The sequence below is a fragment of the Rhagoletis pomonella genome, unplaced genomic scaffold, assembly GCF_013731165.1.
Source record: "Rhagoletis pomonella isolate Grant_MI unplaced genomic scaffold, Rhpom_1.0 Rhpom_scaffold_00012, whole genome shotgun sequence".
In the NCBI taxonomy this organism is placed as follows: domain Eukaryota; kingdom Metazoa; phylum Arthropoda; class Insecta; order Diptera; family Tephritidae; genus Rhagoletis; species Rhagoletis pomonella.
This window is the reverse complement of record NW_023458566.1, coordinates 23,820,777-23,833,781: the sequence shown is the minus strand read 5'-3', so window position 1 is coordinate 23,833,781 and position 13,005 is coordinate 23,820,777. Positions and strand designations below refer to the sequence as shown.

Here is a 13,005-nt window from a genome sequence, read left to right as displayed (position 1 = left end):
ATTTTAACATATTCGATTCTGTTAACTACATTTGGATGATCTGTTGCATTTCATAGAAAAACATCGAACGCAACGTAGTCTGTTCTACATTGGGCGTAAAGCCGCACTGCTTCAGTCAAAGTCAGAGTAGCACCAGCAGTTTCGCGAACCACCGCTACTCGTGGGGCAGCGGCTACAGCTACAGTTCGTCAAGTTTGCAAAGCAATGCTACACTCGGATTGGGCTCGGCTAAAGATGACCTCTGGGCGGCAATACAGACCAACTACAACTACATCATGGACACAAACTTGCTGGATAGCTGTAAAGAGGCAGAGCGACATCTAGCGGAACAAATTGATGATGATGTGGATTGTAAGCAATCGCAGTGTTGCTTGAAGGTGAGTAATTTTTCAGTGTGGTAGTTATTTCGAATGCATCGGCTAACTCTTTTGTTGTTGTTATTGTTTTTTTTGTATGGTTAGTTGTTGGGTGTAACACAACGGCGCGAGATGCTGTGGCATGATCCAAAAGAGTTGCGCAAGTGGTTGCGTGAAATGGAAGAGCGATTGGAGACAGCTCCCACCTTATCGGCCGCAACGGCGTTAACGACGTCGGAATTGCAGCGCTGTTTAGCAGAGCATTCGGTAAGTAAAGCAGTTCGTTACGACGTCCATTGTTTAACAAGAATCGCAGGGTGGTGCACAATAGGTAGGATGTAAATTTATGAAAATTTTTAAAGTGAATATGTGTATTGCAAACACCCTGTGATTTCAATTGAAGATTAGACTTCCGGGCTCTGCTCATAAAATGGGCAACTGAAACTTTGATAAAACAAAATTGCTAGTTGTGACACAGGAAGAAACCTTTTCCACATATGTATGTACCTACACTAGACAAAGTAAAAACAAAATGGGCATTGCGACCGGAAACGACGTTAATTCCAAATCTACGGCTACTATGCATGCGTATTCTGACGAACTTTTGTTCTGACGATTTCATAGTAACCGTAGCTTAATAGCCCAGTTATGCATACTTGCACTGCTATACCATTTTTACGTAAAAATCAAAACCAAACAGAATTCTACATGTTAATTGCTATGGGTTCGGTAACCGCTTACACACAAAGCCTATTTAACAGATTCTTAGGTAACAACTCCCATGTAAACAATTATTTTTCACATAGGAATAACAAATAAAGTGATTTCTCTTTTGAGGTCAATATAATTTTTTAGGATCAACCAAAACAATCAATCAATCGAAAGTTTCCGGTATTACTTTTTGTCTGTTTACATGGTGAAAGTTCCACTTTCAACTATGATACCAGGCATTTTTATGTTTGTAACATTAGCTGAAAATGTTAGCAAGTAATTTTTAAGCAAAAAAAAAAAAACAAAACCGTCTTCAATTCTTATATAAAATTTTAAAAGTACAGTTGATTTCTTCCTTATCCAATGAACGGAAACGAAAAACGATATTTCTCGTAAATAATTATTATACAAAGACGAAACAAATTTCTCTTAAAACAAGGCGACGTTTTTGATCTTAAATATTAGGATAATGATTATTTTGCGTCTCTGCTAGAAACACATTCCTTAAACTAAAGTCCAATGCCAAAATAAGATAAACACTATTGAAATTAGAAAATTTTAGTTCAGAAAAAGAAGTAAAAGCAAAGGATTTCACAAAAATATATTGAAATATTACTATTTTTCAAATGTGCCATTTTAGCATTTTGTGACAAATTAAAAAAATTAAGTGCCATTAGAAGTAGAATAGGGATACAAAATGGCACGGTTTGTGCTAATCAGACCTTGAACAACCGGCCCTTAAGGCCGCTTTCACGATGTCTGGTTTAGCGATCATATGTTATATGCATGAATTGGAAGATGTTGATAATGATGTTTAACCGGAGATAAGTAGTAACCAGACATTGAACTACCGGTTAAATATAACGACTGCTTTATCGATCACATGGTATACGCATGATGTCGAAATCGTCGATAATGATGTTTAACTAGGAGGTTCAATGTCTGGTTAACACTACCTCCCTGTTAAACAGCATTATCGACGTTTTGGATACCATGAATAAAACATGTGGTCGATAAAGCAGTGTACCCTTAACCAGACATCGCGAAAACGGCTCGTAAGGGCCGGTTGTTCAATGTCTGATTAGCACATATCGGAGGTAGAAGCTCTGGTTAAGTACAACGACTGCTTTATCGATCACATGTTATATGCATGATGTCGAAAACGTCGATAATGATGTTTAACCGGCAAGTAGTGATAACCAGACATTGAACAAGCGGCCCTTAGGGCCGGTTGCTCAAAGCCTGGTTGACACTAATCATCGGTTAACATCGTTATCAACATTTTCGACTCCATGCATTTAAAACGGTGTCGGTAACGTCGATAACGATGTTTAACCGGAGGTAGAAGTTCCGGCCAGTTATTCAATGTCTGGATAACACTAATCTGCGGTTAAACATCAATATCATGCATACAACATGTAGTCGGTAACGTCGATAACGATGTTTAACCTGTAGTTAGTGTCAACCAGACATTGAGTAACCGGCCCTAAGACAGCCTCTGTTGAAGCCCTAATCTCATTCGGCCACAGGCAAGAATTTTTACTACATGAATTATGTTTCGAAATCACGTGTGCTGCGCTTCCCCAGCCTGGGTATTCCGGTTAAAATCCACTCCAGTCACAACTCGATGCCAGTTTGTTAGTTGTTTGTGAGAAAAGTAAAACTCGTGGATAAATCTTTGTTTTTGGCTAGCACACATGCAATGCTGTTGTCTTCTTTAAAACGAATAAGACTATAATTCAAATGAAGTGAGTTGCGCAAAGATATGGTGATGACACTGTTGTATCTTCAGTTGTTTTGAATAAGTAATGCTACTTTAACTAGTAATGAATAATTTTATGCTTACCATAAACACATCCAAATACAAGACCATATTGTACTGATGGCCTTAACATACATATGTACATGCATACATATGTATATAAGTTTTACTAATGTATGTACATATGGCCAAAAGCGGTATGCATGTGTGTATATGTGTATCTATCTGCATACATAACGATGCTAACTGACAAACATTTGGATTTTCTCGTATGCTTTTGCTTGGCTATGATTTGTGGCAAACATCAGGTCGACATGTTGCACGGTCGTATGTTCATTTGTTCAACACTTGGCGCCAATAGGCAACAAAACCGTGAACATTAACTGAATAACTAAAAAAAAAAAAAAAAACTCGGTTGCCATTTCACCTGAGACTGCAGCACGTTTGCAATCGAGTGCCACTGACATACTCGTCTCTGATAATTACCGCCAGACCGTCTTTGAAGCGTCGAAGCTTCAACACATTCTTTACCATACTTTCTACGTTGAAATTCTAATGTGAAACCTCAAAAGAAGCGAAATGAATGTGAGGAAATAGCAGCGTTTGTTTGCTGCCAACCCATAACGTCTAGGCGAGGCATGAAGCACACAATACACACAAACATACATACACACTCATCTATTTATTGTATTTGGTTAAGTGCGCTAAGCGAAAATATTCTAAGACCAATTATGAAAGGTATTTCGAAAGGAAATCCTCAAATGAAGTTGGAAAATGCCAGGCATTAGTCTGGCCCAGTATAGATATCAGCGTTCACATGTGGCCATATGAAAGAAACATTTCCTCAGGCTATGTTGATAGATCCGGTTAAAGAGAAACTATTGGAGCAAAGTTTTATTGTTTTCACTTACACTCAAACCATAGCCATGCAGTGTTGCTCTCACTCGCTTGTGAATTCATTTATTGTATTGAAGTAGCAAAGAGTTATAAAAATTAAAACCGCAGAAAATCGAACTCCTCGGAATTGGGTCAAAATGCTCAGAAGTGTTGTTGTTGTTGTTGTTGCTGTAGCGGTCTACTTAGCCCTAGCATCTAAACGTCACTGCTGTACAGCCGGAGTGACCCTTTTTGTTAATAAAGCACAGTAACTCGGCGGGATGCTTCGGTATAGCCAGCTTCGCAAATCACCCGCTACAAAAAAAAAATACCCATCCGAGTTGGAGATCATGAAAAAGCTTGTGAAGTTATCGGTTGACATTCAGGGGGTGAAACAATTTGGCTATGAAGAGTGCGTCTAGAAATAGTGCGGACAGAGACAACAAAGTCCCAAATGAATTGGACACTCTCTCAATAAGCTAAGGATTCCCATTCCATCAGCCAAGTATTAGATGCTCGAATTTAGGTACATACATATGTAGTATGTAAATATGTATGTAGTATATATATAGATGCGAAACGCTTGTTGTGGTTATCGGCTTTGTTCATAGCCTCGCCCATAGCCAATATTCCATTATGACAGGCATTAAATATTGCGCAAACGATGGAAAAACGGAATTATCCAATTTAATTCATAATTAAAAATTGCTCAGTTGAAGTCTTTGAAGCCTTTGTTTGAGCCGTTTGAATTTTTCTGTGGCGTTGATGAGGTGGAGTTCATCGAATATTTCATTGTGTCTCAAAGCATTCGATTTTTATAATTACTTTTGAAAGTTTGTGGCTATTTTGCTATTTTTGTGTGTTGAATGCATATCAAGAGATACATACATATATATAAATATGTACTTATATAATACATAGTCAGTAAATAAATGCATACATACATACACATACTATACATACATACATATGTTATGTACGCGAAGGCGGATCGGACATTGTTGAGTTTAAGTTTGTTCAACTTGATTCACCTGGATATATGTAATACTTACATTCGTATGTATGTATGTATTGTATGTGTGCTCGTTTTTTTTGTTATTTTCCTTCAATCCATTTCTTGTGTGTGTACCTTAATCACTTCGAAGTGCTAGCATTTCTGGTCCAGTTCGATTTACAAGTCAATTGAAAGTAACTTTTAGGGCTCGTTGTCGGTCTGTACAGTCAATTATGCCACACTACCCTCCCCCCTCCTCCCCTCCCTGCCCTCTGCTCCAATATCACATAAATTTCTTATACAAAAGTTCATTTCAAACTCACTAAATTGTGTCGTGTACCTACGACGGACGGCGAAGGTAGGAAGTCCCAAGTCGCCGAAATGAGCGATTGGACTAACTGCAGCGACCAACAAAAACAGCCACAACCAACAACAATCATAACATTTGTTGCAAATGATCATTGTTGCAAGCTGCGAAAGTTGCCAAGTACTTTATGGCCAAAAGCGGACCGAGCCAGTCAGCCTTCGGACAACAGGAGTTCACAGCCCAGCCACCAGCCACCAGCCACCAGCCACCAGTGTAGACGTAAAATGGGAAAAATGCAACAACAAAATCTCAACAATTGTCTTATGCAAAATGTGATTGTAACTATCTACTAAGTACGATTGTTTATACTTTGTTTTTGTTTTTGTTTTTGTTTTTCTTTACGACACTATCGGGAGTGAGTGAATGAAATTCGCCGCAGTGACTGGAAAATATAAACCAAACCAAACCAAACCAAACCAAAAGTACAACACCCGCGCGTTGTTTTGTAAAAGACAATAGAATTCACTACGCTTCAGCGATCAGTAAGCACCACACACACACACGGATGCATGGCATGGCGGTGGTGTTCGTAATGGTGGTTAGTGACTGGCGGGCTATTAGCCGGTTGCTGTAAAGGCAGCGGACAAAGCATCGAAAATAAAGAGACATTAAATTATGACCACCATAAAAACGGGTACAACAACCACAACGGCGAGAAAAAGCGAGCGGGCAAAGGTACTTACTGGCTTGCAGCAGTCTTGCGCCGCGCCGCGCCGCGCCGCTATTTTGCTGCCGGATGACGGTGGCGCGTGCCAGAAAGGCCAAAAATGGATTTGTTGGCTTATTCGACTGTCGGCTGCTAAATTGTTCAGATTTGGCGCGCTTTTAGATTTAGACTGGCTAGTACGGTTGACTGCAAGGCTGAGCTGAATGGCTGAGCTTGTGGCCAGCCCGCATTTGCCAAGCTGATCTTTGGGGATACTCACGTCACACGTACATATGTATGTATATACATTTGTAAGTGCATCCACCTTCACTTGGGCCATGCTTCTCTGTTTTTTTTTTGTTTTTTTTTTTGTTTTCGAAAGCACTATCGTAGGCAGTGTACTATGGGGCATAGCTGATAAGGTGCTGTTAAGTGTATGTACAGTATCGGTCATATCAATAGCACCCCCATTTCAACGTAATATTGTTTGCCACTTATATTTAGTTATTTATTTTTAAGAATTTTCAATTAAAACACAGTTCATCCTCTAACAAAACCCTTACAAATCCAAGTTTAAAACTTTGTAGAAAAATGCAATAAATTTCCATTCTAATTTAAAATTTTTTCTCGGCGCTGTTAGAATTTTTTGAGTATACTTTAGTGCAAGTTTCAAGCGGCTAAAAATTACCATTAATATCAATGCAAATTAATGAAGCTGGAATATTTCTCTTATATTTTTAGTTGAATTAAATTAATATTTTTTGTTTGGCTGATAAGTAAAGAATCTTATTAAATAAGAATTTCTAAAATTGGGGTTCAGCGCCACCCATCGGCAAAAAAAAAAATTAATTCATTTTACAAGAATCGTTTTTTTTTTTTAATTCAAACATTCTTTTTTATGTAATTTTAATGCAGGCGAAAATGGGTTTTTGTAAACAAGTTAACAGTTTCGTTGTCCTAGAAAAATATTAAACTCATTTTTGCGATTCCCTAAATTTAATTTTATCTCAATAAATAATACAATGTCAGCTGAGGCTCTGTCTCATATTTTCAGAAGTATCGTTGAAGAGAGTCTTGTTCTGAAAACTTTTTTGATTTCAAAAGTAATTTACTTTCCTAATTTCACCCACAGTGCGTCGACGTTTAGTCTGCTGCACCCGCATGCGCATGCGCATGGAATCCTTGTTGCCGAAATCGGTCAACATTTTGCTACGATGTCGCACGAAAACATAATTTTTTACGCTTGACTTGGTCACAATGCTGAGTTATGAAATCCATTTTCCTTCATTTATATATAAGCGTGTGCATATTTACATACCCACTGGGAAAATAGGTAAGCACCTTACGAGGTAAGCCATGTTTTCTTTCAGTTTTTAGTACCAAAATTGTCATCATGGCCAATGTCATCTACTAGTAAAGAACAAAATGAACACCTCCCACGACACATTACGATGTCAGTTGCAAAGTAACGTGCAGCCGAAGTTATCTCCAAGCGCCGAACTACTCCGAGCGACTCTCTGCATTACACGTAACTTACTTTGTAAAGCGGCTCAGAAGCATGTCTGATACCAAATGTACATTGTAAATTCCTACTTACATAAGGCGGCCATGCCTTTGTAAAAGTAAGGGACGTTCGGCAGGGAAATGGTAATGACTGCCAGGTGAAGAGTAAGTTGCTAATAAGATATTATTACGTGCTCCTAATTCCCACTGGGTATTTATGTATGTATGTATGTATGTATGTATGTATATGTTTATATTCAGTTTGCTGCCTTCAACTCGCATATTTTTATCTAATCGGTAGCTTGAAGGCATGAGTGGCCGGCCAGTTGTTTTGAGATTTTAATCGCTAAACGTGGTGGTAACAAAATTTATTGAAAAACCAAAACACGCTGGTTAATTCCCCTACTCGAGCTTTTGGTGCGGTTTACGTAAATCTAAACATTTCCCTCAAACACGAAAAACAAGCGTGGGTGTGTTGTGCCGCAGAATGCATTCCAACTTTTTATGTAAAAGCATTCAACATTTCAAACATCGAATTACTTCCCATTTGCGTCTGTACCCCGTGAACCGAATTCGAATCCCTTCGAAATGTATTGTACAAATACGTATATCCAGATATTTACGCACATACATACATATATGTATACATATATACATACATACAGTGAAAACCGCTTAAGTTCACCTTTGATTTGGGTTAGGTACCCGCTTTAGGTGCCCACAATTTTTGGTCACTAAGAACTTTGTGTTACATCTGAAGAAATTTCGCTTCTTAAGTACAAACGTACATACATACACACTTAAGTTTCTCCCCGTTCATCTGTCTAACCCTCATAGCTATCCACTTTTCGAATTCTAGTTTTCTAGTTCAACCATACTTTCTCCTCTAGAAAAATTGTACGGAGATAAAAAGGGGAAAAAAATGTTTCAAGGCGTCAGATAATCTACTTTTTACTTACTTAACATACTTTTTAAATTGTATACTAAAATACCGCCTAAAAACGAGGGCACCTGGGCCACACTTCTTCTTTGGGCCGAAACCAAAAAACTTCGCCAGCTGCCTGCCTCTCTTTGCGGATTTGCGCCAGTGGATCATTCCAAGTGCCGGCAGGTCCTTCTGCACTTGGCCATTCCATTGTGTTCGAGGGCGCCCTTGCTTTCGTTGTCCACCCATGGGTGCAGAGTCGAAGGATCTTTTCACCGGAGCGTCGTCATCCATGCGTACAACATGTCCAAGCGAGCCGAATCGTTATATGTATTTTTATGCGCATAACTATGTCTATGTTGTTAAAAAGCAAGTACAGTTCGCCATTCCATCTTCTTCGGTACTCTCGGAACCTTCATCTTTGTTAGACATCGTCCACGTTTCTGCGCCACATAAAAGGACGGGCACGATGAGAGATTTGTAGAGCGCGATTATGGTTCGTCGAGAGAGGGCTCTGCTTTTCAATTGCTTATCCAGCCCAAAGTAGCACCTGCTGGCTAGAGTTTATCTTCGCTTTATTTCCAGACCGATATTATTGGTGGTGTTTATGCTGGATCCTGCGCAAATAAAGTCCTTCACTACTTCAAAGTTATGACTGCCAACAGTGGCGCGTGTCCCACTACGCGAAGACTTATTAAGTGTTGCCAGGATGTACTTTGTCTTGTCCTCGTTCACCCGCTAGACCAACCGCGTTAGCTTCCCTTTCTGAGCTGCGAAATGCTGCGCTGACATCGCTGCGTTTCTGGCCAACGATGTCAATATCTCTCTCCTCTGCATACGCCAGCAGCATCGTGCTTTTGCTTTAAATGGGGTGCCACTGCCATACAGATTGGCAATTCTTATAACGCTTTACAACATCAGATTGAAATAGATGAAGATCAAGAATAATGAGAGGTGCATTCCATTGCATCTCAAGCGTGACGTTTTTTCCTGGCGATATTTTAATTCACTACCAGCGCTAAAGTCAAGTTTCGTTTTAAAAATAAGTCGACAAATGAACACGAGAGCTTGTTACAGTACACTTAAGCGGGTTTCACTGTATATAGTTATGTTCATATGCACATACATACATACCATATGAAATACAAGCCGTGCTACTTGTTGCTGCTGCAACGCTTAATAAGTCGTCCGGGTAATTCAGTTATTGACATGACTACTTTGACAGCCAAGATTGTAACTGCCTACGGCTGGCGCGTGCACTTTGACTTGGATCAGGAAGCCATTGCCGTTGCCGTTGCGCTTGCGCTTGCGCTGCGCGTTGAATGGGCAGTGGGCCCAGTCCGCTCCATGTGCGCTTATCGCACCTTCAGTGACTTCATCGCGCCACCATGCACGCGGCATGCGGTAGGCGGTAGGCGGTGGGTAGTTGGCGATTTGCCAGCCGACCACCTTCAGACGAAATAAAATAAATTGACAGGCATTTCTGGCAATGCGCCTTGTCGCGTTTCAATGCCGCATCGACGGTGCCGTCTCAATTACCAGGTGACGCTGGCGCGAAACATTTGTCGCGAGTCAAGAGGTGCTTGCACCTTCACTTCGTCCCGGCGCTCATGACTTTTGGGGCACAGTTCCAGCTGCCACTTGGGCTGAGTGCGCCAAGTGCGGCGGCGGCCGAACTTTCTATTATATAATAGAGTTTTTAGCTTGTGGCAGTGTGAAAATTGCGCTACTTTGCAACAGCTGCCACCGCTGCTTTTTTGCTTGCTCTTTCTATTGTAGTTACTATGTGGTTGCATAGTTGTGCGTACGAAGTCTAATGTGTGTGTGTGTGTGTGTGTGAATGCTTGTTGGGGAAAATTTGGCTTTTTGGATTCGGTGTTGGTATTTTGCGGTGGCGCAAGCCAAATGAACTCAATGGTTTTGTAGCTTTCTTTTGGTTAATGTTGCACACTTACTTGGTGGTCAAATGTTAGTTTCGAAGGGCCTGACGATCGCTCGAGCATTTGTCTGTCCATAAGTCAGCTAGTTGGCCGCCCATATGCTGAATGAGCGACCGTCCTAGTTGCTTGCGCCGGCCCTTACCGAGTTACTGCGCAGTTTTGGGGCTCATAAAGATGTTGCAATAACTCGCCTAATGACTCGGACGGTTGTTGGCAATCACCCCATTTGGCTACTCTGACTGTGATAGCGCTCGTTTCTCCACTCGTAACATTGCCTACATACATTCATACATAACTACATACGTAATGCTTATTTACAGTAGTGGCCACATAATTAGGGACACTACTTACTTTTGAGTTTTGACCATTTATTTTTTCTCTATTGATTTTTAATTTGTTTTATAAAAATATAGTTTATACCATATGAAAACCATGTCACTCAAAGTTTCTAACCTTGCACAAGATATTATAAAAATTCGCCAAATTTCAAAATATTGCCATTATGCTTATAGAATTTTTTAACAATTTTGAAATTTGGTGATTTTATAAAAATATTGTGGAAGGTTTGAAACTTTTAGTTACATGTTTTTCGTTTTGGTATAAACTATATTTTTCTAAAAAAAAATAGACTAAAAATAATATAGATTGGCGAGCTGCTACTTCAATTTGTGGCGTTTTACGCCGACTCCGAACGGCGGTTGTACTTTTAGGAGAAGCCATTTTTCATGGCAGCAATACACTAGGAGGTTTGACATTGCTGGCCGAGAGGCGAGCGCTATTAGAAAAAACTTTTTATTTTCATTTGTTTTTGTTGTTAGTCGGAAACTGGGCTCGATCCCAGGCCTTACGGAATGGTAGTACACCACAGCTGGCGCCAAATTAAAAATAAAAAAAATAAAACAATGGTCTAAACTTATGTGCCCCCACTGTACATGGATGAAAGTATGTATGTATGTATGTATGTTTTATGCCTAAAATTTTTCAAGTTTTATTTTCTTTATAATTACAGACATTTTCATTTCATCATTTTGTTTGTAGAGCCCCAAAAAGAAAACATAAATTGAAATCCGATTTTTCATAATAAAGTAAAAATCGAAAGTCTAGGTACTCACCCGCCTGGCTGCGGCTCATCAGCCTTTTTGGTAAACGGTGCGCAGCTGGTCGGCAAATATTCGATGGGATTGCGACAAAGCAATGCGATTGTTTTTGGTGCTGAAGAAATAGATATTTACAGCTTTTGAAATATTGTTGCGCATTAACTGTGGAGCACCATAACAATTAGGGACAGGAGGCTGTATGAATAAGATACTGCGTCGATGCGCATGCGCATACGGTCAAAACTGTGTATGTGTACATATGCATGTATGTATGTATGTAATATGTGTTGTATGATCGCGATTTATGTGGGTGCTGGAGTGAATGAAGAATAAGACACAGGCGATGCAACTGAAGTGCACTTATTTTCCTCCCTCTATTTGCAATACATTAATACTGGTAGAGAGCTTGATATATGTACGCTACTAAATGCTTGTTTTCGCTATGTCAAATTCAATAGAATTTGCTGTCAAATAAGTGAAAACTAATTGTCAACAAAGGCCTTTAGACGTGCGCATGCGATGCTTAATCGGCTATCCGTCCGTTTTCGCCCATAATATCATCGGTAAAGGTATGGATAAAGGAGTTAAAGTTGTGTCTAAATAGGTCGTAAAAATTTTACATAGTTAAAACCAGCCTTAAGAATAAGTCTAAAGACGAATGCACAAACGAAGAGGGCGATTATGATGAGGGCGCAGACGAAGGCAAATAGGGAACAATAGGAAGGCGAATGGTAAGACTAGGGCCAATAGTAAGAGCTATACATATGTAGGTACTAATTTTTGCTGTATGAGTTGATCGAAAGAAGTTTCACTTTCGGAGTGTGGCCTAGCGCCCTTTATTATTTTAAGACATATCGGACATTATTGATTAACCTCGGTGGGATGGATGTGCCTCCTCCTGGCACTCACACAGGGCAGGGCATTCACAATGCCTCCGAGTGGAAGTACGAGTCATTCGTAAGCGCCGCCCTAAACTAACCTATGACATTTAGCCGTTTAACTAATTGATATTACTTCACAAAAGTACAGTGCCAGAAGCGTAGATCAGAATATAGCAAAGTAAGTTAGGAACTTAAGTTGAGAATTGTCGTGAGGACGTACATATATTTATGCACACAAAGGCATGATTAAAACATACTTATGTATATGTATTTGCATATGCATAAGTACATACTTTTGTAATCGCGAACAATATCTAAATAGAAACTCAATATGTACTAGAGGGCTGCATGAATGCATTCAAAACGGCTTTTGAATTATTCATATACAAAACGAATGAATGATTTTGGCTTGAAATTTTTTTGAATTTGAGTGAATAGCTGTTCTGATATTTGTGTCGATATCACAATATTCAAACAAAGTGAAAATAAATTGAATTGAAATAAATGACAATTTTTTGTATGAATATCCAAAAATATTTTGTCTATGAACATACCCCGCAAACATATTCTGAGCGTTCAGAATATATGAGTCCGAAAGGTGTCCTAGGTAGGTATGAAATATGAGTTTCAAAAACAAAAAATTTTTTACTCTTATATGAATCTTTTAGGATTCATATATGAGCCAAGTTATGAGCCAGCACCTTGTGCCAATATAAAAACAATAAAGATTTGAAATTTATATCTAAACTTGTTTATACAGAAATTGAAAATAATTAGAAAACAAAAAATTAACAAAATTTAGCTTCAGCTGCTGCTATTGAATGCATGTTGGAATGTGTATATGCATGTAAGTATGTATGTATGTTATTTGCAAGGACTTTTTGCGGAATGCCTTTGCAAATATAGTGAGTTGAATAAGACTCAAAGAGCAACCTAAAATAAGAGTC

The 13,005-nt window shown here is 39.2% G+C and overlaps 1 protein-coding gene across 4 annotated transcripts in view; it reads left to right on the top strand.

The window, feature by feature from the left end:
- The window catches only part of LOC118748164 (myb-like protein P), a 244,611-nt gene that overhangs the window by 143,055 nt on the left and 88,551 nt on the right, over window positions 1-13,005 (top strand). For all 4 annotated transcript variants that reach the window (XM_036482510.1, XM_036482509.1, XM_036482508.1 and 1 more), the window contains 2 exons: window positions 57-377; window positions 462-623. In XM_036482510.1, coding sequence (XP_036338403.1) covers window positions 57-377; window positions 462-623 — 483 coding nt within the window. The remainder of the gene's footprint in view (window positions 1-56; window positions 378-461; window positions 624-13,005) is intronic.